General features: G+C 39.0%; 2 protein-coding genes across 2 annotated transcripts; one reads left to right on the top strand and one right to left on the bottom strand.

Annotated features, from left to right (window-relative positions):
* The first annotated feature begins 2,181 nt into the window (after window positions 1–2,181).
* On the top strand, window positions 2,182–3,216 carry LOC113904912 (olfactory receptor 51H1-like). The gene has a single exon (XM_027561980.1). The coding sequence runs from the start codon at window positions 2,182–2,184 to the stop codon at window positions 3,214–3,216; it is 1,035 nt and encodes a 344-aa protein (XP_027417781.1).
* Window positions 3,217–11,418: 8,202 nt separating this feature from the next.
* LOC113904911 (olfactory receptor 51H1-like) lies at window positions 11,419–12,375 on the bottom strand. Its single transcript, XM_027561979.1, has one exon. It carries the CDS (start codon window positions 12,373–12,375, stop codon window positions 11,419–11,421), a length of 957 nt encoding a protein of 318 aa, XP_027417780.1.
* Between the last annotated feature and the right edge of the window lie 13,495 nt (window positions 12,376–25,870).

Here is a 25,870-nt window from a genome sequence, read left to right as displayed (position 1 = left end):
TGGGACCGGATGCCATGATCTTTGTTTTCTGAATGCTGAGCTTTAAGCCAACTTTTTCACTCTCCACTTTCACTTTCATCAAGAGGCTTTTGAGTTCCTCTTCACTTTCTGCCATAAGGGTGGTGTCATCTGCATATCTGAGGTTATTGATATTTCTCCCGGCAATCTTGATTCCAGCTTGTGCTTCTTCCAGTCCAGCGTTTCTCATGATGTACTCTGCATATAAGTTAAATAAACAGGGTGACAATATACAGACTTGACGAACTCCTTTTCCTATTTGGAACTAGTCTGTTGTTCCATGTCCAGTTCTAACTGTTGCTTCCTGACCTGCATACAAATTTCTCAAGAGGCAGATCAGGTGGTCTGGTTTTCCCATCTCTTTCAGAATTTTCCAGAGTTTATTGTAATCCACACTGTCAAAGGCTTTGGCATAGTCAATAAAGCAGAAATAGATGCTTTTCTGAAACTCTCTTGCTTTTTTTATGATCCAGCTGATGTTGGCAATTTGATCTCTGGTTCCTCTGCCTTTTCTAAAACCAGCTTGAACATCAGGAAGTTCACGGTCCACATATTGCTGAAGCCTGGCCTGGAGAATTTTGAGCATTACTTTACTAGCATGTGAGATGAGTGCAATTATGCGGTAGTTTGAGCATTCTTTGGCATTGCCTTTCTTTGGGATTGGAATGAAAACTGACCTTTTCCAGTCCTGTGGCCACTGCTGAGTTCTCCAAATTTGCTGGCATATTGAGTGTAGCACTTTCACAGCATCATCTTTCAGGATTTGGAATAGTTCAACTGGAATTCTATCACCTCCACTAGCTTTGTTCATAGTGATGCTTTCTAAGGCCCACGTGACTTCACATTCCAGGATGTCTGGCTCTAGGTCAATGATCACACCATCGTGATTATCTGGGTCGTGAAGATCTTTTTTGTATAGTTCTTCTGTGTATTCTTGCCATCTCTTCTTAATATCTTCTGCTTTTATTAGGTCCATACCATTACTGTCCTTTATCGAGCCCATCTTTGCATGAAATGTTCCCTTGGCATCTCTGATTTTCTTGAAGAGATCCCTAGTCTTTCCCATTCTGTTGTTTTTCTCTATATCTTTGCATTGATCACTGAAGAAGGCTTTCTTATCTCTTCTTGCTATTCTTTGGAACTCTGCATTCAGATGTTTATATCTTTCCTTTTCTCCTTTGCTTTTGGCTTCTCTTCTTTTCACAGCTATTTGTAAGGCCTCCCCAGACAGCCATTTTGCTTTTTTGCATTTTTTTTCCATGGGGATGGTCTTGATCCCTGTCTCCTGTACAATGTCGTGAACCTCATTCCATAGTTCATCAGGCACTCTATCTATCAGATTAGGCCCTTAAATCTATTTCTCACTTCTACTGTATCATTATAAGGGATTTGATTTAGGTCATACCTGAATGGTCTAGTGGTTTTCCCTACTTTCTTCAATTTCAGTCTGAATTTGGCAATAAGGAGTTCATGTTCTGAACCACAGTCAGCTCCTGGTCTTGTTTTTGCTGACTGTATAGAGCTTCTCCATCTTTGGCTGCAAAGAATATAATCAATCTGATTTCGGTGTTGACCATCTGGTGATGTCGCCACCAGTACAAAAACAGTGAAATGGATGCTTAGGCATGTGCAAGAATATATACACACATATATATGTGTGTGTAAGAGAATATATGCATAATTATATACATATATACATGCATACAAATGGATTTACATAGATGAGGGATGTATGTTGGGTTGGTGATGAAATTTTGTGTAGGTGTGTTTGTGGTGATGATACTGTGAGTTCTGTTCTTTGATTATTTCACAAAATTCTCAATGCTATTAGGTCCTTGGATGTTGCTGCTTCTTTTCTGCCAAATATTCAGTGCTGTGAAAGGAAGATATCAAAATTTTCTTCTGTCTAAACACTAGTTGTTTCATCTTATCTCCCTTTTTAAGATAAGCAAATTAAATTCAAGTGAGTGGAGGTCATCGCATGTGATTGTCTAAGAAGTAAAAAGATGCAAAAACCTCTCAGACACTGATTTAAACATAGTTTTCCCCTCTGTTGTTCCACTTCTACATCCATAAAGCCATTTACCTATCTAAAAACCTTTTTCAATTTAGGAGCTGGAATCCAGGTGGGAGAGTCCAGCCTCAAACAGTGGTAAGAACATCATGATGAACACTAGCTCATCACATGTCAACCACCATAGCTTCATTTTGACAGGTATCCCAGGAATGCCAGATAAAAACCCATGGATGGCTTTTCCCCTTGGATTTCTCTACACCATGACTCTCCTGGGAAATGGCACCATCCTAGCCATCATCAAGGTAGATCAGAGTCTCCATGAGCCTATGTACTACTTCCTCTCTATCTTGGCTCTGACTGATGTTGGTCTCTCCATGTCCACCCTGCCCTCCATGCTCAGCATCTTCTGGTTTAATGCCCCTGAGGTTCCCTTTGATGCATGCATCACACAGATGTTCTTCATCCACAGTTTTGGAGGGGTAGAATCAGGAGTATTAGTGTCTATGGCCTTTGACAGATTTGTGACCATCCGAGACCCACTGCACTATGCTTCCATCCTCACCCATGGCATCACTGGCAAGATTGGAATAGCTGTCATCATCCAGGCAGTCTGCATGGTCTTCCCTGTGCCCTTTCTTATAAAGCGGCTACCCTTCTGCCATTCCAATGTCTTGTCTCATTCGTACTGTCTCCACCAAGATGCAATGCGGTTAGCCTGTGCCAGCACGCGTGTCAACAGCCTCTATGGCCTCATAGTAGTCATCTTCACTTTGGGGTTTGATGCCCTCATCATTCTCTTTTCTTATGTGCTCATCCTGAAGACAGTACTGGATATCGCTTCCAGAGCTGAAAGGCTCAAAGCGCTCAACACCTGCTTCTCCCACATCTGTGCTGTGCTCATTTTTTATGTTCCTCTCATTGGTGTCACCATGATCCACAGGTTTGGGAAACATCTGTCACCAGTAGTACACACATTCATGGCCAATACCTATCTGTTACTGCCTCCTTTACTAAACCCTGTTGTCTACGGAGGAGGATCATCCAGGTGTTCCAGAGGAGAAAGAACAGGGTCTAGGGTAGTGGAATCAAATGTAATATGGAGAATAAGAAGCATTTTGAGCAACTATAATGCAGTCAAATTATACATATCTGGGAAAATCGAAAGTGGGCAAGGCTTGTAGGTGAAAGTCTTTCTTGTTCTGTATATGCTCCATTTTGGAATGCATATTTTTTGGTATCTGGTGTCACTTGAAAAATCTAATGTAATTAATGTAATTGTTCTTCTCTGAAACTGGAGATGAGCATCAGTGAAGACATAAATCATCACCTGTTTATCCAGGTAACACTTCTGAGTGTTTATTCATATAATGTTAAGTAATATTGTTCTATAGTTATCAATTAAATAATTAGATAAGGAACGATTCAAAGTGCTATACAGCACTGCTGAAAGGCCTGAGATATTTTTTCTTAATATGGGGAAAGAAAACTGTTCCATAATCAAACAGCATTTATTTTGTTGTTTCAATGTTTATTGGGTAAAGAATGCCTATGTTAAAATTAAAACAAACACATGTGTGGTTACTTAATATGTGTCTTTTCATTTAAGGGTTATTACTTCTTTACAGTTCTAGTTTTCAGTCACATATTTAGTAGAATAACAGGTGCTCTGTCTTTACTCTTTAAACCCAGCAGAAGTGAACTCTATTTTGCTGTGTACAAAGGACCCAGCAAAATTTTATCAAGTAAAAGTACTGCCATGCTTTGTATAAGGACAAGTGAACACTTGCAGCACTGGGAAGTTTAAGAAAGCAGGGTACCCATGTGTGGGAATGAGTATGTCAAAGGTGATGTGTCTGCACTGAAGCTCATACCTGCTGTATGTATTTTGTTAATCATTACACCGTCAAGTTGCTAGAGGGATGACTTATTAAACAGATGTACATTTAACACTAATGAAATGCCAGTCGTGAAGCTGGACCCTGCATGTGGGTTCAATCACTCAGTTGTATCCAACTCTTTGGATGTGACCCCATGAACTGTAGTCCACCAGGCTCCTTGGTCCATGGAATTTTCCAGGCAAGAATACTGGAGTGGATTGCCATTCCCTGCTCCAGGGGAATTTTCCTAATCCAGGGATCAAACCCAAGTCTCCTGAATCTCCTGCACTGGCAGGCAGATTCTTTACCACTGTTCCACCTGGGAAGCCTTCTGGTCCCTGAAGACACAGAGAAAAAGGCACCAACTTTCTGCACAGTTTCTGGCATATTTCTCTGCAAGGAAATATGTATACAAGTCCAGTAGGTATTACATTACAACATCACATTTAATTTGCTATACTAGTAGTTTTAATTGCCTTTATATATTCTCTCAGTGAATTCTCCCAACAGTCTTTGAGAATAATGTTATCACATTTTATACATGAGGAAATGAGGTTTAAAAAAGTTAAGTAACTTACTCAAAATCATACAGCTTCTAAGTGGAAGAACTTGATTCATGTTTAGATCCGTTGATTCTAAAACCTGTAAATTGAGACTTGACACATGTCTCAGGGTTTTCTAGACTTACAAGAAAACTTGAGGTAGAGGGAAAGAACCAGTGATCCTAAGATGTGATGTGTAAGAGATGTTACTAATCAATATTATTGAAAAGTTATTTCAGGTCAGTTCAGTTCACTGGCTCAGTTGTGTCCGACTCTTTGTGACCCCATGGACTGTGGCACGCCAGGCCTCCCTGTCCATCAACAACTCCCAGAGTTTGCTCAAACTTACGTCCATCGAATCAGAGATGCCATCCAGCCATCTCATCCTCTGTCGTCCCCTTCTCCTCTTGCCCCCAATCCCTCTCAGCATCAGATTCTTTTCCAATGAGTCAACTCTTCACATGAGGTGGCCAAAGTACTGGACTTTCAGCTTTAGCATCATTCCTTCCAAAGAAATCCCGGGGCTGATCTCCTTCTGAATGGACTGGTTGGATCTCCTTGCAGTCCAAGGGACTCTCAAGAGTCTTCTCCAACACCACAGTTCAAAAGCATCAATTCTTCGGTGCTCAGCCTTCTTCACAGTCCAACTCTCACATCCATACATGACCACAGGAAAAACCATAGCCTTGACTAGACGGACTTTTGTTGGCAAAGTAATGTCTCTGCTTTTGAATATGCTATCTAGGTTGGTCATAACTTTCCTTCCAAGGAGTAAGCGTCTTTTAATTTCATGGCTGCAGTCACCATCTACAGTGATTTTGGAGCCCCCAAAATAAAGTCTGACACTGTTTCCACTGTTTCCCCATCTATTTCCCATGAAGTGATGGGACCGGATGCCATGATCTTCGTTTTCTGAATGTTGAGCTTTAAGCCAACTTTTTCACTCTCCATTTTTACTTTCATCAAGAGGCTTTTGAGTTCCTCTTCACTTTCTGCCATAAGGGTGGTGTTATCTGTATATCTGAGGTTACTGACATTTCTCCCGGCAATCTTGATTCCGGCTTGTGTTTCTTCCAGTCCAGAGTTTCTCATGATGTACTCTGCATATAAGTTAAATAAGCAGGGTGACAATATACAGCCTTGACATACTCCTTTTCCTATTTGGAACCAGTCTGTTGTTCCATGTCCAGTTCTAACTGTTGCTTCCTGACCTGCATACAAATTTCTCAAGAGGCAGGTCAGGTGGTCTGGTTTTCCCATCTTTTCAAGAATTTCCCACAATTTATTATGATCCACACAGTCAAATACTTTGGCATAGTCAATAAAGCAGAAATAGATGCTTTTCTGGAACTCTCTTGCTTTTTCCATGATCCAGCAGATGTTGGCAATTTGATCTCTGGTTCCTCTGCCTTTTCAAAAACCAGCTTGAACATCAGGAAGTTCACGGTTCACATATTGCTGAAGCCTGGCTTGGAGAATTTTGAGCATTACTTTACTAGCATGTGAGATGAGTGCAATTGTGTGGTAGTTTGATCATTCTTTTGCATTGCTTTTCTTTGGGATTGGAATGAAAACTGACCTTTTCCAGTCCTGTGGCCACTGCTGAGTTTTCCAAATTTGCTGGCATATTGAGTGTAGCACTTTCACAGCATCATCTTTCAGGATTTGGAATAGCTCAACTGGAATTCCATCACTTCCACTAGCTTTGTTTGAGGTGATGCTTTCTAAGGCCCACTTGAGTTCACATTCCATGATGTCTGGCTCGAGGTCAGTGATCACACCATTGTGATTATCTGGGTCATGGAGATCTTTTTTGTACAGTTCTTCTGTGTATTCTTGCCATCTCTTCTTAATATCATCTGCTTCAGTTAGGTCCATACCATTTCTGTCCTTTATTGAGCCCATCTTTGCATGAAATGTTCCTTTGGTATCTCTGATTTTCTTGAAGAGATCTCTAGTCTTTCCCATTCTGTTGTTTTCCTCTCTTTCTTTGCATTGATCGCTGAAGAAGGCTTTCTTATCTCTTCTTGCTATTCTTTGGAACTCTGCATTCAGATGTTTATATCTTTCCTTTTCTCCTTTGCTTTTCACTTCTCTTCTTTTCACAGCTATTTGTAAGGCCTTCCCAGACAGCCATTTTGCTTTTTTTGCATTTCTTTTCCATGGGGATGCTCTTGATCCCTGTCTCCTGTACAATGTCACGAACCTCATTCCATAGTTCATCAGGCACTCTATCTATCAGATCTAGGCCCTTAAATCTATTTCCCACTTCCACTGTATAATCATAAGGGATTTGATTTAGGTCATACCTGAATGGTCTAGTGGTTTTCCCTACTTTCTTCAATTTATGTCTGAATTTGGCAATAAGGAGTTCATGTTCTGAACCACAGTCAGCTCCTGGTCTTGTTTTTGCTGACTGTATAGAGCTTCTCCATCTTTGGCTGCAAAGAATATAATCAATCTGATTTTGGTGTTGACCATCTGGTGATGTCCATATATAAAGTCTTCTCTTGTGTTGTTGGAAGAGGGTGTTTGTTATGACCAGTGCATTTTCTTGGCAAAACTCTATTAGTCTTTGCCCTGCTTCATTCCGTATAGATAGATGCTTTCTAAATGGAAAACATGAATCAGCTCAGAATTTGGAGGTGATATGGAATGAGGGAAACTTTTCTCAGGGGGAAGAAAACAACCAGAACAGGAGACAATATGTGGCTCAGATGGTAAAGTGTCTGTTTGCAATGCGGGAGATCTGGGTTTGATCCCTGGGTAGGGAAGATCCTCTGGAGAAGGAAATGGCAACCCACTCCAGTACTCTTGCCTGGAAAATCCCATGGGAGGACACTGGTAGGCTATAGTCCATGGGTTGCAAAGAGGATATGACTGAGTGACTTCACTTCACTTCACATCATAAAGAAGATATCTTATAAAAACATATCTTGAATATATGACCAAGTTTATTACCTGTACCTGTTTTAGATAAGCTTCTTAGCCAGGAGACTTGGTCTCATGCTATTATTGCATGAAACCTTTTTGCAGTCTTAAGAAAAGGTGACCCTGAGACCTTGAGAAGTGGGAGCTGAGGTAGAAGCCAGTATGAAAGACTTCAGATAAAATTGGAGCTACTCTGATGCTGCAGTTGCTGTGGCAATCATCATCTTCATCTTTAAAGGAGAAATGTGATGGAGACACAAACTAGATAGAGGGAAACTCAAAAACTCCTTCACCAATACATTTGTTTCTGGGGTCAGCTTTCAAGTATGTACAGCACCAAAGACGACAGTTATGGAGAACATTTCCACCTGTCTCTGAAATGTAGAGTGTGATCTAGAAATTTGGTGCATCAATTAAATGTCAAGCACTGCATTGAGTGAAAACAACCAAGAGCTGAAAGTCCTCAAAGAGATTTGCTCATCCCAAGGATATTGGTCACTGCACTGCTACTAGGACCTTTGCTCTCATATTGGAACAAGCAAATAGAGACATATCTTCTTAACAGTGGTATTGGTGGTGGTTTAGTCACTAAGTCAAATCTAATTGCAACCCCATGGACTGTAGCCCTCCAGGCGCCTCTGTCTGTGGGATTTCCAAAGCAAGAATAGTGGAGTGGGTTGCCATTTCCTTTTCCAAGGGATCTTCCCAACCCAGGGATTGAACCCAGATCTCCTGCATCGAGGGAGATTCTTTACCAAGTCACCAGGGAAACCTCTTCTTAACAATAACCCCTAGCAACTCCTGTTCCAGGCTCAGGACTGTGATAGTATTGGTGAACTCTTAGCAAGCCCTTCCAGAGGTAGTAGGACTCAAGTCTCCCCACAAATCCCAGAAGGTTTAAGTGATATTTTATACTCATTTTATTAAATGTCAGCAATATGCCTTTGTTTTTTATAAAATTAAAAATTTTTATTGCGAACCTATCTAAAATTAATTCAGAAAGACTGGTGAACCTGAAAGCAGTACTAAAATGGGAATAAGCTTTCTTCACTTTCACAGCATCATCTTTCAGGATTTGAAATAGCTCAACTGGAATTCCATCACCTCCACTAGCTTTGTTCGTAGTGATGCTTTCTAAGGCCCACTTGACTTCATATTCCAGGATGTCTGGCTCTAGGTGAGTGATCACACCATCATGATTATCTGGGTCATGAAGATCTTTTTTGTACAGTTCTTCTGTGTATTCTTGCCACCTCTTCTTAATATCTTCTGCTTCTATTAGGTCCATACCATTTTTGTCCTTTATCAAGCCCATCTTTGCATGAAATGTTCCCTTGGTATCTCTAATTTTCTTGAAGAGATGTCTAGTCTTTCCCATTCTATTGTTTTCCTCTATTTCTTTGCACTCATCACTGAGGAAGGCTTTCTTATCTCTTCTTGCTAGTCTTTGAAACTCTGCAACCGTGAACTTCCAAATGTTCAAGCTGGTTTTAGAAAAGGCAGAGGAACCAGAGATCAAATTGCCAACATCCACTGGATCATTGAAAAAGCAAGAGAGTTCCAGAAAAACATCTATTTCTGCTTTGTTGACTGTGCCAAAGACTTTGACTGTGTGAGTCACAATAAACTGTGGAAAATTCTGAAAGAGATTGGAATACCAGACCACCTGACCTGCCTCTTGAGAAACCTATATACAGGTCAGGAAGCAACAGTTAGAACTGGACATGGAACAACAGACTGGTTCCAAATAGGAAAAGGAGTATGTCAAGGCTGTATATTGTCACCCTGCTTATTTAACTTATATGCAGAGTACATCATGAGAAATGCTGGGCTGGAAGAAGCACAAGCTGGAATCAGGATTGCTGGGAGAAATATCAATAACCTCAGATATGCAGATGACACCACCCTTATGGCAGAAAGTGAAGAGGAACTCAAAAGCCTCTTGATGAAAGTGAAAGAGGAGAGTGAAAATTTTGGCTTAAAGTTCAACATTCAGAAAACGAAGATCATGGCATCCGGTCCCATCACTTCATGGGAAAGAGATCGGGAAACAGTGTCAGACTTTATCTTTTTGGGCTCCAAAATCACTGCAGATGGTGACTGCAGCCATGAAATTAAAAGACACTTACTCCTTGGAAGGAAAGTTATGACCAACTTAGATAGCATGTTCAAAAGCAGAGACATTACTTTGCCAACAAAGGTCCGTCTAATCAAGGCTATGGTTTTTCTAGTGGTCATGTATGGATGTGAGAGTTGGACTGTGAAGAAAGCTGAGTGCAGAAGAATTGATGCTTTTGAACTGTGGTGTTGGAGAAGACTCTTGAGAGTCCCTTGGACTGCAAGGAGATCCAACCAGTCCATTCAGAAGGAGATCAGCCCCGGGATTTCTTTGGAAGGAATGATGCTAAAGCTGAAACTCCAATACTTTGGCCACCTCATGTGATGAATTGACTCATTGGAAAAGACTCTGATGCTAGGAGGAATTGGGGGCAGGAGGAGAAGGGGATGACAGAGGATGAGATGGTTGGATGGCATCACTGACTCGATGGATGTGAGTCTGAGTGAACTCTGGGAGTTGTTGATGGACAGGGAGGCCTGGCGTGCTGTGATTCATGGGGTTGCAAAGAGTCAGACACAACTGAGTGACTGAACTGAACTGAAGCTTTCTTGTACACAGTATTATTAAATTTGTCTTAGCTAGGCTAGTGTCTGTTCTGACAGACTTCTAAAGTAGCTACTGATTTGAGTAATAGGTAACTACATACCATGAAAGACCCAAAGAATCTTTTGTGTTAGATTTTAAAGATCAAATAAAAACGAGCAAAAGTCATGTGGCTCATGTAAAAGAATGTAAGTCGCTCATTAATATACGTTGTATATGCGTGCTTTTGTTCTTCTTCTTCATATATTGAGTTGGCCAAAATGTTTATTTGGGTTTTTCCATAACATCTTAAGGATAAACCCAAAGGAACATTTTGACCATTCTGATACTTTGTCTTCAAATTAAATCTGTAGTAATTCTTTAACCTTCTACCCTGAGTGTCATCCCACCCTGCCCAACCCATTTTATCTGTCTCACACAATATAGCTAGTTCAACAGTCCCCAGAAAATCTGCCTGACTGAGCCTTGGCCAACACATGAACTGCTTTGGGAACAGCGTACAACACTGTCCCCCATAGGGATGCTGAAGTTATCCAATATGACAGCATGTAAAAGGCTCTGGTGTTGTCTTTTGCTTCGTGGACAGTCTATAAGTACTTCTATTGTCTTACATTCAATATTCTTGAACACTTCCTATAGTTGCACAACCCTTCATAGTTTACAAATACTTGTCCTTATATCATTAAATTTAATTTCATTACCACACTGGTTGTTAAGTGATAATATTTCCAGCTTCAAAATGAAGAAATTGCCATTAGAGGTAGGGAAGGGAACATCCAGTGTCACACATGGAAGAGTTAAAGCTCACCCTTCATCTATTGATCTTAAGTTATACAATATGGTTGGCCCCTGCTCAATTGTATACATTTATATTCTTAATCCTAAAATTTAGCCATCTTTCTAATCCATGTTTTATTTAACAATGTATTATCCCCAGGTGTTCTCTTATTATTTAATGAGTATAGTTCATTTCTCCCCTATTAAGCTAATAGAGGCCATTCCTAACTCTTGATCTAGAATGTTAAATCAACTCAATGAGCTTTAATTTAAAAGACATTAAGCTTGTGGCTTATTTCTGCTCAGAAGAGTTATTACAGAATGGAATTAGTAATATTCCCCTTTCATTTGTTATGGGCCAACTCTAACGCAAGGCCACAGGAAAGTACATGGAATGGTTCTTATAAATGCCACTCTTTATGTACTGCACAAAGGATGATTTGGTGCAGGAAGAGGAAAGTATGTTCTGAGAGCAGGGAACTATCTCTGCCCAATTCAAATCACACTGAAAATGTGAAAAAATAAAAACTATTTTTTCCTAGTCATAATTGAGCCTTTACAGAAGAGATTTTTCCTCTCTTAAACTGGCAGACACTAACCCTCTGCAGTGACCTTGGCTGCAACAAACATCTGGATGAGTTTCCTCCGTATCTCTTTGGTCTTCATAGTATAGATGATGGGGTTTAGCACAGGGGGTATAAGAAGATAGGCATTAGCCATTAGGGCATGGGTCAGTGGTGAAACGTGCTTTCCAAAACGGTGAATGACAGACACCCCAATGAGCGGCACGTAGAAAATGAGAACAGCACAGATGTGGGAAACACAGGTGTTGAGTGCCTTCAGCCGGCCCTCCCCTGAGGCAATGGCCATCACTGTTCGAAGTAGGAATGCATAGGAGAGGAAGATGGAGAGGGAGTCAGAACCCTTGGTGAAGATAACCGCAATGAGGCCATAGAGACTGTTGACCTGGGTGCTGGCACAGGCAAGGCTCATGACATCTTGGTGGAGGCAGAAGGAGTGGGAGAGGATATTGGAGCGGTAGAAGGGGAGCCGTTTGATGAGGAAAGGCACCGGGAAGACCACACAGATGGCCCTTGTCCAGATGACTGCCCCTGTTCTGCAGACCACGCTATTGGTGAGGATGGTGCCGTACCTGAGGGGTTTCCAGATTGCCACAACCCGATCAAAGGCCATGGCCACCAGCATGCCAGATTCAATGGCTGAGAAGGTATGGATGAAGTACATCTGAACAAGGCAGGCATCAAAGGCGATGGACTTGTAGTTAAACCAAAATATGCCTAGCATGGAGGGCATAGTACAAAGGGCAAGTCCCGTGTCTGCCAGTGCCAGCATACACAGAAAGTAATACATGGGGATGTGCAGGGACAGTTCGGACTTGATGGTAGAGATGATGACACCATTGCCAAAGAGGGCAATGACATATATAGCACCCAGTGGGAATGCCATCCAGTAATACTTTAGTTCAAGCCCTGGAATTCCAGTTAAGACAAAGTAGAGGCATTGGAAGTGAGAGTGGTTATTATCTGTCATGAAGTCAATGTAACACAGGAGGGAAATTTTGAGATCCTGATGTGTGTCTTCCTAAGAATGCAGTGACAAGTATTAACAATATATTAGAATCTGATCTTCCTCAGAGCAGAACCATTTTATTTTAACATGGGTGAGAGAGAGTTTTAATGGAGGGTTGAGTCCCTGAAATTACTCTTCCAAGATATATCCTGTGGAGGAAACTTCTACTGTCCCAATGATAAAGTTTCACCAAGTCAAATAAGTCACATTCAGTTTAAAACACACTGCATTAGATAACATATTTTGCCTTCTCCAGTCCATTTCTCCCTCTTTCTCATCCATATCTTACAAGCTGTTGAGTAAGAGGCTGAGGACACAATAACTAGGACAGAATCAGTATAAAACAAAAATTAGTTGACTGCTCACAAAGGATGTCATTTCCACCCATCACTCTCCTTATTCCCAGTACTGGAACTCTCATGAAGGCAAAGGGTCTTGTATGTAAGGCAGGGATGGACATGCCCAGGGCACATGCCTGTGCTTGCATCTGAGCATGACCACCTTCATTTCCCCTGAGCCTGGATGTGGACTCCATCATTCTCAACCCAGGAACCTCAGACAGCAACTTCTGATCATAGAAAATGAAATGTATTTGTCATCTCTAATCTAATGAAATCTAGAAAGGGGAGTAAGTTATATTTAGGAAAGCAAGAGCAGCAATTCTTTTTTAAGACTAACTCATTTTGTCCAAAAGGAAGTGAGGCTCCTCTGAAGCCTTTTTTAGAATCAGGATCATCTGGAAATTGTATTACTAAAGGCACAGTGATCATTCACATAATGCCATTTACTCTCTCAGAGAACCAGTATAGACGTCCTAGTAGAGATCTGGAAGAAACATGCTGATATTTCCGGAATCAGTAACTATGTTTTTTCTAAAATGCCTCCTGATGGGGTCATTCAACTTTAGACATGAATGCCAGATAGAGGTACTGCATACTTTCTTTGAGAAGCTCTCTCAACCTTAAGATGCACATCAGATGCCTTCATCAATTGAAGAGAACCAAGGTGACTAAAGGCAAGGTGATGTAAACTCCAGATCCACACATCTAATCAGATTCTGTTTTCCCTTGCTCCTCATATATGGCCTTATATACGTAGCACACGGACAATAATGCCTATGCTAACGGGCAGTGTCAGGCTTACAAAAGATCTTTCCATTCATAAAAAAGCAAAATATGTGCTTTTAATTATGAGAACTTGGAATAAAAAAGTTATCTTCACATGTTCTCAATATCAGTGTTGATATTGAGTTTTTTTAAAATTTTATTTTATTTTTAAACTTTACATAATTGTATTAGTTTTGCCAAATATCAAAATGAATCCACCACAGGTATACATGTGTTCCCCATCCTGAACCTTCCTCCCTCCTCCCTCCCCATACCATCCCTCTGGGTCGTCCCAGGTTTTTTTTTTTTTCGCTTGTTTTTTGTTTTGTCTCTCTGATTTGGATTTTTCAGCCAGAGATCTTTGCAGCTGATGGAAGTGAAATTGACAGATGCTCTTCTATCAGCAAGAATCACATTTAATTTTGTGTCTTTTATAGTCTTTGAATAATTTACCCTCTAACTCTGCAAACAGGTGTCTGAACCCCAGGCTATGCATACATCTCTGACTGATGCATACTCCTGATGAATCAAAAACATATTGTAGAGTTTTAAAATCTCTCTCCTCAAAGATCTTCTTTGAAAGATTTCTGACACAGATTCCCCCAGCCTTATTTAGGGAATATCCTCTGTTTCTGTAAAATATTCATGTCTTTTATTTTTTTCATTCATTTTTCCATTGCTCCTATGAAAGAAAGCTAGCATTTTGTTCAAAAGACTCTGGCTTTTTAGATAGCATATATTTTCTACTCTTTCAACAACCTTATTTTAGTTTTTTGTTTTTGGACTTTTGAGAAAGAAAATATTTATTAAGTTTTTCAAATAATTGTAATAGAATGGAAATTAAAGGAATTTTTAAGAGGTAAACGAAAGGAATAGAATATAAGATGAGAGAAAGAAGGTGAGAAAAGGAATGAAAAAAGAAAAGCATAAATCCAAAGAACAGCAGGCGCTTCCCAGGTGGCGCTAGTGGCAAACAGCCCACCTGCCAAAGCAGGAGACATAGGAGATGTGGGTTTGATCCCTGGGTTGAAAAGATCACCTGGAAGAGAGTATGGCAACCCACTCCAGTATTCTTACCTTGAGAAACCCATGGACTGAGGAACCTGGTGGGCCTAAGTCCATAGGGACACACAGATTTGGACACAACTGAAGTGATTTACACACACAAAGAAGAGCAGAAGTAAATGTTGAACTATTTCACATTTTACTATTAAAGAAATTGAAGCACAGATAAAGAAAATAACTTGCCCTGAGTTGAACACATAGTCAGTGGGAAAAAAAAAAAGAAACAGATGAGAAAAGGAGGGAAAGAAAGTTATAACTAAATATACTGGAAGCTTGAGGGTTTAGCTAGCAAAGACAAAGTTAAAAAGGCATCTCTTGGCTAGGTTGCTTATTCCTTAAAATGTGTCCTTGATTTTGTCCATAATTATATTTCCCAGGATGTACTAAACAGGTGAAGATCAGTTTCTTAGATCCCAAGTTCTTCTGAAAGTTTCACCTAACCTGACCCTCTGCTGCTGCTGCTGCTGCTAAGTCGCTTCAGTCGTGTCCGACTCTGTGCGACCCCATAGACAGCAGCCCACCAAGCTCCCCTATCCCTGGGATTCTCCAGGCAGGAACACTGGAGTGGGTTGCCATTTCCTTCTCCAATGTGCGAAAGTGAAAAGTGAAAGTGAAGTCGCTCATTCGTTTCCGACTCTTAGCGACCTCATGGCCTGCAGCCTACCAGGATCCTCCGTCCATGGGATTTTCCAGGCAAGAGCACTGGAGTGGGGTGCCATTACTGACCATGGAAGCTGCCTCATTTATGGAAAAAGATTGTGTAAGTGTTTTATATCTGCCCCTTAGGCTGCCACAAGTTATATGATCTCATTAGAGATCTTTGACTAGTGGACAATAAAATTGCAAAATTTCTCTATTGTGTGAGTAACAGCAGAAAAACAAAAACACTTCCATTTCACTAAGTACTAGAAAGTGGTTGGGGGACAATTGGAAACTTTAGTAACATTATCATAAGATATTCTGTTGATAGCACAACTTTAGCCTCTGATTTTGCTCTAAAACTTACCTTGTTGCTTAGGGTACCCCTAGCTGGAAGAGGATTCTCCAGCTGCCTGAGGCTCACTTGGCAAAACCATTTCTACTCACAAGAAGATTTTTATTTCCTGAGCTGCTCCCAAACTCCTCCCCATACCAGACCATGGAGAGTTTCACAGATCAGTAAACAGGGTTGTTCCCTGGGGCTCCCAAGATTGAGGTGGTCTCTCCAGGATTGTGAAATCAAGCCCTAGATTCTCATGTCTGAAAAATGAGATGGTATTGAGGATATTTTCAAAAAGTGCATGTGTGTGTGTATATTTGGGGTGGAGGATTCAGAGGCTGGTCAGTATTCAATCACATTCTCTTAGAGCCATCTTGGGTACCTCACTCTTCCATGCCCTGAAATGAATACTACTTGCCTTTATTTTTCTCAAAACACAGCAAAACTAATAAAACTCTCCCAAAGAAATATGGTTCTAAAGTTGAAATGATTCTCTAATGAATAAATTTTTCTTCATAATTCATCTGCATTTTTCAGTTTTCAATATCAAACTTATCATGCTCTGTGCAAAAGGAAAGCAAGAAGCCCTTCAGGGAGTCATTAATAAATGCAGGAGGCAATGAATATTCCAAAGTATGCAATTATCATCTTTAGAAAATGTTACTGTCTTTACCTGCCTCTGAATAACAATAATAGTATCATAAGTGGCATTAATAATAGTGATAATAGCATCTAATATTAATTCTGAGGATTATCAGTTGTATAATTTTATCACATTTTATCACATTTGCTTTACACTTCACCATTATAATCCTCATGACCTTAATACTCCTTTGAAAGGAGGCTCACACTGGGAATTGGCCCAGTAAGAATTTAACTGTAGAAATTACTCAGGTTAGAAATAACAGGGCAGGGACTCCTCACTGCCCCAGGTGATTCTGGACTTCCTGGATCCTGGAGGACAGCAGGACTAGGTAAGGGAGAAATGCTCATAGAGAACAAGATCAGGTACTAAGCTCTCAGTCACTGAACATATATCTACATGATAATCCTGGACTAAGTTAATATCAGTGCAGATTACTCTTCTAATACTATAGACTCTAAAAGTACTGAGTTCCTTGCTAAGTCGCTTCAGTCATGTCCGACTCTGTGTGACCCCCTAGACGGCATCCCATCAGGCTCCCCCATCCCTGGGATTCTCCAGGCAAGAACACTGGAGTGAGTTGCCATTTCCTTCTCCAATGCATGAAAGTGAAAAGTCAAAGTAAAGTCTCTCAGTCGTGTCCAACTCTTAGCGACCCCATGGACTGCAGCCCACCAGGCTCCTCCATCCATGGGGATTTTCCAGACAAAAGTGGGGGTGCCATTGAGTTCCTTAACTCAGGTGAAATTCACCTCTAATTCATAATCATTCTTTTAATACTTTTGAAGTAGTTAAAATGTGAAATTGCTCTACTTTCAATAGCTTAACCTCCTCTTTAACCTTACTCCAGTGCTCACTATAAATGTTTCATCTTGCAGCTCAGTTTTTCTCCTATTTGTAATTTTCTTTCATATTGACAAATAGGGTTTTTGAGTAATTGAATCACTATAATTTCATTCCAGGTCCTCAGGTAACAGATTTTTGTTGTTGTTTTTGTTACTTATGCAGGTTGAATATTTACATTCCACATAGATTCTGATTTTCTGTCATAAACTGCCAGTGTGAGTATAAAACTAAACAAATGATACTATCTTTTTTTTTAACATAAAAATAAAAGTATCTGACTCTTGTGGACTGTAGCCTGCCAGGCTCCTCTGTCCATGGGATTCTCCAGGCAAGAATACTGGAGTGGGTTGCCACTTCCTTCTCCAGGGAATCGTCCAGACCCAGGAATCAAACTCAAGTCTCCTGCATTGCAGGCATGTTCTTTACCAACTGAGCTCTGAGGGAAGCCCTATTTTTTAACATCAGATCAGATCAGTCGCTCAGTCGTGTCCAACTCTTTGCGACCCCATGAATCGCAGAAACCAGGCCTCCCTGTCCATCACCAACTCCCGGAGTTCACTGAGACTCACGTCCATCGAGTCAGTGATGCCATCCAGCCATCTCATCCTCTGTCGTCCCCTTCTCCTCCTGCCCCCAATCCCTCCCAGCATCAGAGTCTTTTCCAATGAGTCAACTCTTTGCATGAGGTGGCCAAAGTACTGGAGTTTCAGCTTTAGCATCATTCCTTCCAAAGAAATCCCAGGGCTGATCTCCTTCTGAATGGACTGGTTGGATCTCCTTGCAGTCCAAGGGACTCTCAAGAGTCTTCTCCAACACCACAGTTCAAAAGCATCAATTCTTCAGCGCTCAGCCTTCTTCACAGTCCAACTCTCACATCCATACATGACCACAGGAAAAACCATAGCCTTGACTAGACGAATCTTTGTTGGCAAAGTAATGTCTCTGCTTTTGAATATGCTATCTAGGTTGGTCATAACTTTCCTTCCAAGGAGTAAACGTCTTTTAATTTCATGGGTGCAGTCACCATCTGCAGTGATTTTGGAGCCCAGAAAAATAAAGTCTGACACTGTTTCCACTATTTCCCCATCTATTTCCCATGAAGTGATGGGACCAGATGCCATGATCTTCATTTTCTGAATGTTGAGCTTTAAGCCAACTTTTTCACTCTCCACTTTCACTTTCATCAAGAGGCTTTTGAGTTCCTCTTCACTTTCTGCCACAAGGGTGGTGTCATCTGCATATCTGAGGTTATTGATATTTCTCCCGGCAATCTTGATTCCAGCTTGTGTTTCTTCCAGTCCAGTGTTTCTCATGATGTACTCTGCATAGAAGTTAAATAAACAGGGTGACAATATACAGCCTTGACGTACTCCTTTTCCTATTTGGAACCAGTCTGTTGTTCCATGTCCAGTTCTAACTGTTGCTTCCTGACCTGCATACAGATTTCTCAAGAGGCAGGTCAGGTGGTCTGGTATTCCCATCTCTTTCAGAATTTTCCACAGTTTATTGTGATCCACACAGTCAAAGGCTGTGGCATAGTCAATAAAGCAGAAGTAGATGTTTTTCTGGAACTCTCTTGCTTTTTCCATGATCCAGAGGATGTTGGCAATCTGATCTCTGGTCCCTCTGCCTTTTCTAAAACCAGCTTGAACATCAGGAAGTTCACGGTCCACATATTGCTGAAGCCTGGCTTGGAGAAGTTTGAGCATTACTTTACTAGCGTGTGAGAAGAGTGCAATTGTGCGGTAGTTTGAGCATTCTTTGGCATTGCCTTTCTTTGGGATTGGAATGAAAACTGACCTTTTCCAGTCCTGTGGCCACTGCTGAGTTTTCCAAATTTGCTGGCATATTGAGTGCAGCACTTTCACAGCATCATCTTTCAGGATTTGGAATAGAACTGGAATTCTATCACCTCCACTAGCTTTGTTTGTAGTGATGCTTTCTAAGGCGCACTTGACTTCACATTCCAGGATGTCTGGCTCTAGGTTAGTGATCACGCCATAGTGATTATCTGGGTCGTGAAGATCAATGCTAAAAATGCAGAGGAGATTGATTATACAATAGATCAGACTCTATTGTCCTATATATTTAGAGAATCTATTTTTAATTAGTTTATTTTCCCTTGATTGGATACTAACCCCATTTTTATCAAAAGTCCTCCTCTCTTAGTGACTTCTTTTAAATTAATTAGTTAATTTAATGGAAAAAATGGCAACCCACTCCAGTGTTCTTGCCTGGAGAATCCCAAGGAAGGGGGAGCCTGGTGGGCTGCTGTCTATGGGGTCACACAGAGTCGGACACGACTGAAGCAACTTAGCAGCAGCAGCATAGTTGATTTACAATAGTGTATTATTTTCAGGTGTACATCATAATAATTCAGTATTTTTGCAGATTGCACTCTAAGTTACTAAAAGATAATGATTATAGTTCCCTGTGCTATACAATATATCCTTGTTGTTTATCTCTTAGCTACTTCTTGAAGTACATCCACACCCATCCTTTCCTTCTTAACATTTCAGTAAATTACCCCTTCCCAGGTTCAATAGTACCCCCGCTCACCATTCCCAGTGAAGTGACTCTCTTTCTCTCTTTCTCTCTCTCTAGTCATCGTTCAGTTGGTTAGTCGTGCCCTCTTCTTTGCGACCCCATGGACTGAAGCATGCCAGGCTTCCCTGTCCTTCACCATCTCCGGGAGTTTGCTCAAACTTATGTCCATTGAGTCGGTAAGGCCATCCAACCATCTCATCCTCTGTCCTCCCCTTCTCCTCCTGCCTTCAGTCTTTCTGAGCATCGGGCTCTTTTCTAGATGCTGGGTCTCTCTCTCTCTCCTTTCAGATCTACATCTCTGATACTCAGCCTTATGATGAGTTCCAGATAATAATATGTTATCTGCATGGTGGCCATTGGAGGAGTGGAAAACTTTTCCCTTCTTCCCTTCTAGATTATTTCACTGGCCTAATAATTAAATTGACATAAAACAAATTAAGAAGAGAAAAACATTTAATCTGCATGTATAGGAGTTCATAAAATAATATGAGACTCAAAGAATTGACCAAAGCAGACAACCTTTGTACCTTTTAGACAAGGATACCATGCGTTTGTGAAGAATTGACAATACAGAGGGGATTTGGGCTTGGGTTAGTAAATTAGTAAAGTAACAAGGTTTAGGAAAATATAATCATCCAATAAGTCATAAGTCCCAATGATTTGACCTCTTAAATATTTCTATTATTGCTCTTTTCTTTCCATATGTAACAATATTATACAATTCCAGGGTCTCTATTTTTGCTATGTGGACTTCCTCAGTAACATTTTAAGTTTCTTATTCACATAAAAATAAATTACTTTGCTTCTTCTTTTTTCCCCCTGTTCCTTCTTTGTTTTACTTGGAATGAGAAATCACTTTCTCTTATGTCTTGCCAGCTTCTTTAGAAAATATTAGTCTAATAATATTTAGCACTAACCAAATTTGAATTAGACAGATCTCTTATTACCTCTAGTTAAATGATTTAATTGCCACATAAATTTGATATTTATGAAAGTCATATGAAAAATCATAATCATAAACAGCCAAAGGTACATTTGAAATAATTTGCAAGCCTGTATAATACACATTGTCTATCCTTAAGCAGTTTTAATACTGTCAAGATAATTTTCAGCATTCATGAGTATGTTTTTCCCAAAACATATTCTTTCTTATTGACTCACTCTTAATATGTTTCTGAGGCCTTTCAAAAACTGGATTATTACAATGTGTCAAATACAGATCCTTCAGATCATAACCCAGGGCTAATATATATTGTATGGTCAGGGTTGATCAAGAAATATTTGTTGTATAGAAAAATGGCAGGATGGAAGGATAGAAGAAAAAAGAAAGGAAAGAAGCAGAAAACTCAAGAAAGAAGATATTATAATGAAAAAATGGGAGAAAAGACAGGGAAGATATAAGAAAAGAAGAATGAGCCTCACATAGGTACATTTTAAAGAAGTGAAACTGCTAAATGTTCATATAAGAGTTTATAGTTTTCATTTTTTTTAATTTTATTTTATTTTTAAACTTTACAAATTGTATTAGTTTTGCCAAATATCAAAATGAATCTGCCACAGGTATACATGTGTTCTCCATCCTGAACCCTCCTCCCTCCTCCCTCCCCATACCATCCCTCTGGGTCGTCCCAGTGCACTAGCCCCAAGCACCCAGTATCGTGCATCGAACCTGGACTGGCATCTCATTTCATACATGATATTATACATGTTTCAATGCCATTCTCCCAAATCTTCCCACCGTCTCCCTCTGCAACAGAGTTTTCAGATGCTTTTTAAATTTATGGGATTTTCCTGGTGGCTCAGATGGTAAAGAATCTGCCTGCAATACAGGAGACCTGGGTTTGATCCCTGGGTTGAGAAGATCCCCTGGAAAAGGGAATGGCAACCCACTCCAGTATTCTTGCCTGGAGAATTTGATGGACAGAGGATCCTGACAAGATACGGTCCATAGAGTCACAAAGAGTCAAGCATGACTGTGCAACTAACACTTTAAAATTATACTGAAAGTCACTTTCTTTTGTACAATTCTATGACTTTTGACAAACACAAAACCCATAGTCATGTAATCACTACCCTAATCCAGATACAAAGAAGTTCTATCAACCCAAAGCCCATTCTCATGCTACCACCCCTGTAGTCAACCTCTTCACTCATCAAAAGACCTAAGGCAACCACTAATCTGTTGTCTAACTCAATAATTATGGCTCATTATACAGTAACTAATCTTTCAAACTGAATTCTTTACTTAACATAATGTATTTGATATTTATCCTGTTATTGTTGTACAGTATTCCTTTGTATGGACATCCACTCTGTGGATATAGATGATGTTCTGTTTACCCATTCAGTAGTTGAAAGAACTTTAGTGTAGGTAAAGTTGCTGTAAGCTTTCAAGTATAGGATTTTATATGTTCATGTTTCATTTATTAGTTAAATACCTAGAAGTGAATTGCCCAGTCATATGTTAAGTATATGTTTAACTTCCTAAGAAAATAGCAAATTGTTTTTCAATGTATTTGTGCTATGTAGCATTTCCACTGTATGAACATTCTAGCTGTTTTGTATTCTGACCTCAAATTATCTTCTTATCATTCTAATAGGTATATAGTGGCATCTCATCATGGTACTTTTAATTTGTATCTCTGCAATGACTAACATGTAATGTTGAGCTTCTTATTTGCCATGCATACCTCTTCTTTGGTGAAGTTTTTGTCCATATTTCTTATTGGATTACTATTCTTTTCTTATTGTTAAATTTATAATGTTTTTATTTTAATACACATTCTGGATAAAAAACCTTTGTTAGTAATATTTTCTCTTAGTCTGTGTCTTGTCTTTTCATTCTATTAACAATGTCTTTCATCAAACATTAAAAAATATCTTTTGATGAAATCTAATTTATCTTTCTTATCCTTTTGTATGTTATGTTTTTGGTGTCTAAGAATTATTTGTATAACAAAAATTTTCAAAGACATTCTCATATGTTCTCATCTAAAAGTTTTATAGTATCATGATTTACTTTTACGTTTATGTGTTTTTTGGTTCAAAAATCATCTGGACATACTTATGTAGGTTTATTTCTAGATACAGATTTATGCATCTATCCCCTTGCAAAAACCATATCCTCTTGATTAGTGTAGCTTTCTAAGAAATCTAAAAGTCATTTATTGTGGGCCTTTGAAATTTACTCATCTATTTCAAAATTGTTTTGTCTGTATTAGTTCCTTTGGCTTTTCATATACATTTTAGAATTGGCTAGTCTATATCTACAAAAAAGAACTGCAGGAATTTTGATTGAAATGGCATTAAATCTTTAGAACCACTTGGGTAGAACTGACATCTTAAGAATGAGTCATAATTCATTCTCTCCATTTTTAGATCATCTTTGATTTCTTTTAGAAATGCTTTATAGTTTTGACATAATAATCTGCACAAACTGTGTTAGATATATACCTGAATGACTCATTTTGATGCTCTTTTTTAAATGGTACTTTAAAAAATTTCCAGTTTCCAATTATCCATTGCTAAGGTATAGAAATATCACAGATTTTTGTATATTGACTTTGTTTCCTATGATCTTGCCAAGATCACCTTTAAATTCTAAGAACATTTTGTAGATTTCTTGGAACTTTCTGCATAGACTCTCATGCTAATTGTGAACAGACAGTTCAATTTCTTTCATTTCAATCTATATCAATATGTCTCCATCTTCTTTTTTTTTTTTTTCTACTTTCACTGACTAAGACTTTTGGTACAATGTTGTATAAGAGTGTTGAAAGACAGGCTCTTGCCTTTTTTTCCTAATCTCAAAGAGAAAGCATAAGTCTTTCATCATTAAGAAAGATGTTACAGGAAGCTTTCTGCAGATGTCCTTTATGAAATTAGGAAAATTCCTGTTGTATTCCTAATGTCCTGGGAACTTTTGCCATGAATGCCAACGTGTCATTGCTGGATTTGAAGATGAAGGAGACTACCTGCAGGGGTCTAGGATACGATAGTGATCCCCAACCACTAGCTAACAATAAATTGGGGAGCATGCAGACTGAGTCTGGTTTGCCCTTTCTATCATGAAGCTCTCTTAGCTTAAAAGAAGCTCTTTTATGAGCAGAAATATTGAATTCCATTGCCATACATATTTCAGGGGATATTAGCTAGTAGGGAACTAGAAAAATTACCAATAGTGTATACCAACATATTTTCTCACTCTTGTATTGGTGTATTCTAAATCTAAGGATATACAATGAAACCTGGAGTGAATCATTCCTCTCAGTGCTATGTTTCTAAAACAACATTGGCAGCGGGCAAAAATGACATTTACTGAATCTTTCTATTTTGGGGGGTGGGGGGGGAACAATTTTCTAGTCAAATCTTCAAGTTGCTTCACAAATTGGAAATTTCCTTCTTGAGTTTCAGCCTAGGGAGTTTAGAGTAAATATTGTTTCAAAAGAAGAGAGAATGGTATCCAGATTGCTTAGGCAGCATTGTCTGTCATGGTCATACCCACTTTAACTCCATCGTTTTTCTTCTTCTGGGGTTATTCTTTCTTTCTCATTGTTATTCTGGGGAATTTCACACAGAACATCCCTGAATGGAAGAAAGACTCCAAATTCTCAAGAAAGGTAATTGTAACTTCTCTTTTCTTTTTCTTTTCCTTTCATTTTGAATTTGACTTTTGTCCCTTTTCTTGGGGGTCTTTCACTCCTAGTATGCACAAGATGCAAATTTTGTTTGTTACCTAGCTGTTAATTCTCCTTTAAAATAATTTTCAACCATTTTGTTTGCATTTAAAGCATTTAAGCATTTAAGCAGCATTTAAAGGCAAAGTGACAGGCACTCTGACTTCTGTTGTGAGTCACACTTTCCCTATCTGACGATCTGATATAACCAACCTGCCAACAAAAGCAGCAATTGCTTTCCCACCATCTTCCTCCCAGAGAGCAAAAAGCCATGTTGAAGGAAAAGGTGAAGTCAATGTTCTAGAACAGAAAGGCAAAACTGTACTTTATATCCTTTCTTCTGTATTTTCATCTGGAAATATTTAATGACTCTGCCAAATCCCCTAACTGGATTGTTCTTTACTATTAGGTAAGGAGACAGTTTGTAGTCAAAAGGAACATACACTCCAAAGAGTAAATATTAAGCTACTTTATCTTTTATGAATACTTTTGCTAAATTGAAATGATTTGTTTTTCTGACTTGCAGTTATCTTGCTTAAAATGCTTGAATGATAAATTTTAGGTATGTCTTTCTGTCATTATTTAGCATCTGCATTGCATTATCAGGTCTATATTGGTCAAAAACACTGAAAAACAAGATATATTAAACTTGTGGGTTATCTAGTTATTAATATCTCTGTCCCATTGCACTGAGAAATTAAAGATAATAATCCTGTGTATAAATAGACTATACTATTTCTTTTTCATTAATACTGACTCCACTGTGTGGGTACCAATGGAATAAAAACAGAACTTTGTGTTTTTGCAACTATATCATATGTTTGTTTTGTTTGTTCAGTTTTGATTTATTTTAGCAGATATTTTTCCAAGCTCTTCATTTCATTTGTGTAAAACAAATTAACATTGGGTTAAATTTTGTTTTCAAAAGCTTTCTATATAACCATGTGTAACTTGACCTTTCATCCACCAAATTGTTTAAGACTTTTTAAAAGATATGTATATATAGAAAAAAATATGATCAAGAGTAACTATTGATCTCTTTAAGGATAAAATCTTTATCTTTGAGTATCTATATGGAATATGTCATGAGTTTCTTCTTAAATCAGTGACTAAACTTCAGATATTTAATCCTATAATTTTCATTTCTCAGGAAAAAGATGCATTTTAATGTATTGTTAATAAACATGAACATCACTAAAAATACTAGCCCTTTTAATACTGTAATTCTCATATGAGGTATCAAAAGTAGTCAAAATCATATAAACAGAAAGTAGAATGGTGCTTACCTGGAGCTTTAGGAGAGGAAAAATGAAGCTACTGTTTAATGGTTATAGAGTTTCATATTCAGAAGACAAAATGTTATGGAAATCTATTTCACAACAATGGGAATATACTTAGTATCACTAAATTATACACTTAAAAGTGGTTAGCATGGTAGATTTCCTTATATGTTTTCTATCAAAATAATAGATTTAGAAATGAAATATTGAAATACATATAAGAAAAGTTAAATGTGTTATGTACTGTAGAAGGAGCGCAAACCAAGATAAGGCATTTAAAATCATGAGGATCACTGTTAGTTGGTAGGGAGTGG

Source organism: Bos indicus x Bos taurus, chromosome 15 (assembly GCF_003369695.1).
Source record: "Bos indicus x Bos taurus breed Angus x Brahman F1 hybrid chromosome 15, Bos_hybrid_MaternalHap_v2.0, whole genome shotgun sequence".
In the NCBI taxonomy this organism is placed as follows: domain Eukaryota; kingdom Metazoa; phylum Chordata; class Mammalia; order Artiodactyla; family Bovidae; genus Bos; species Bos indicus x Bos taurus.
Note: the sequence above shows the minus strand (reverse complement) of the source record. Positions and strands in the feature narration are given on the sequence as shown.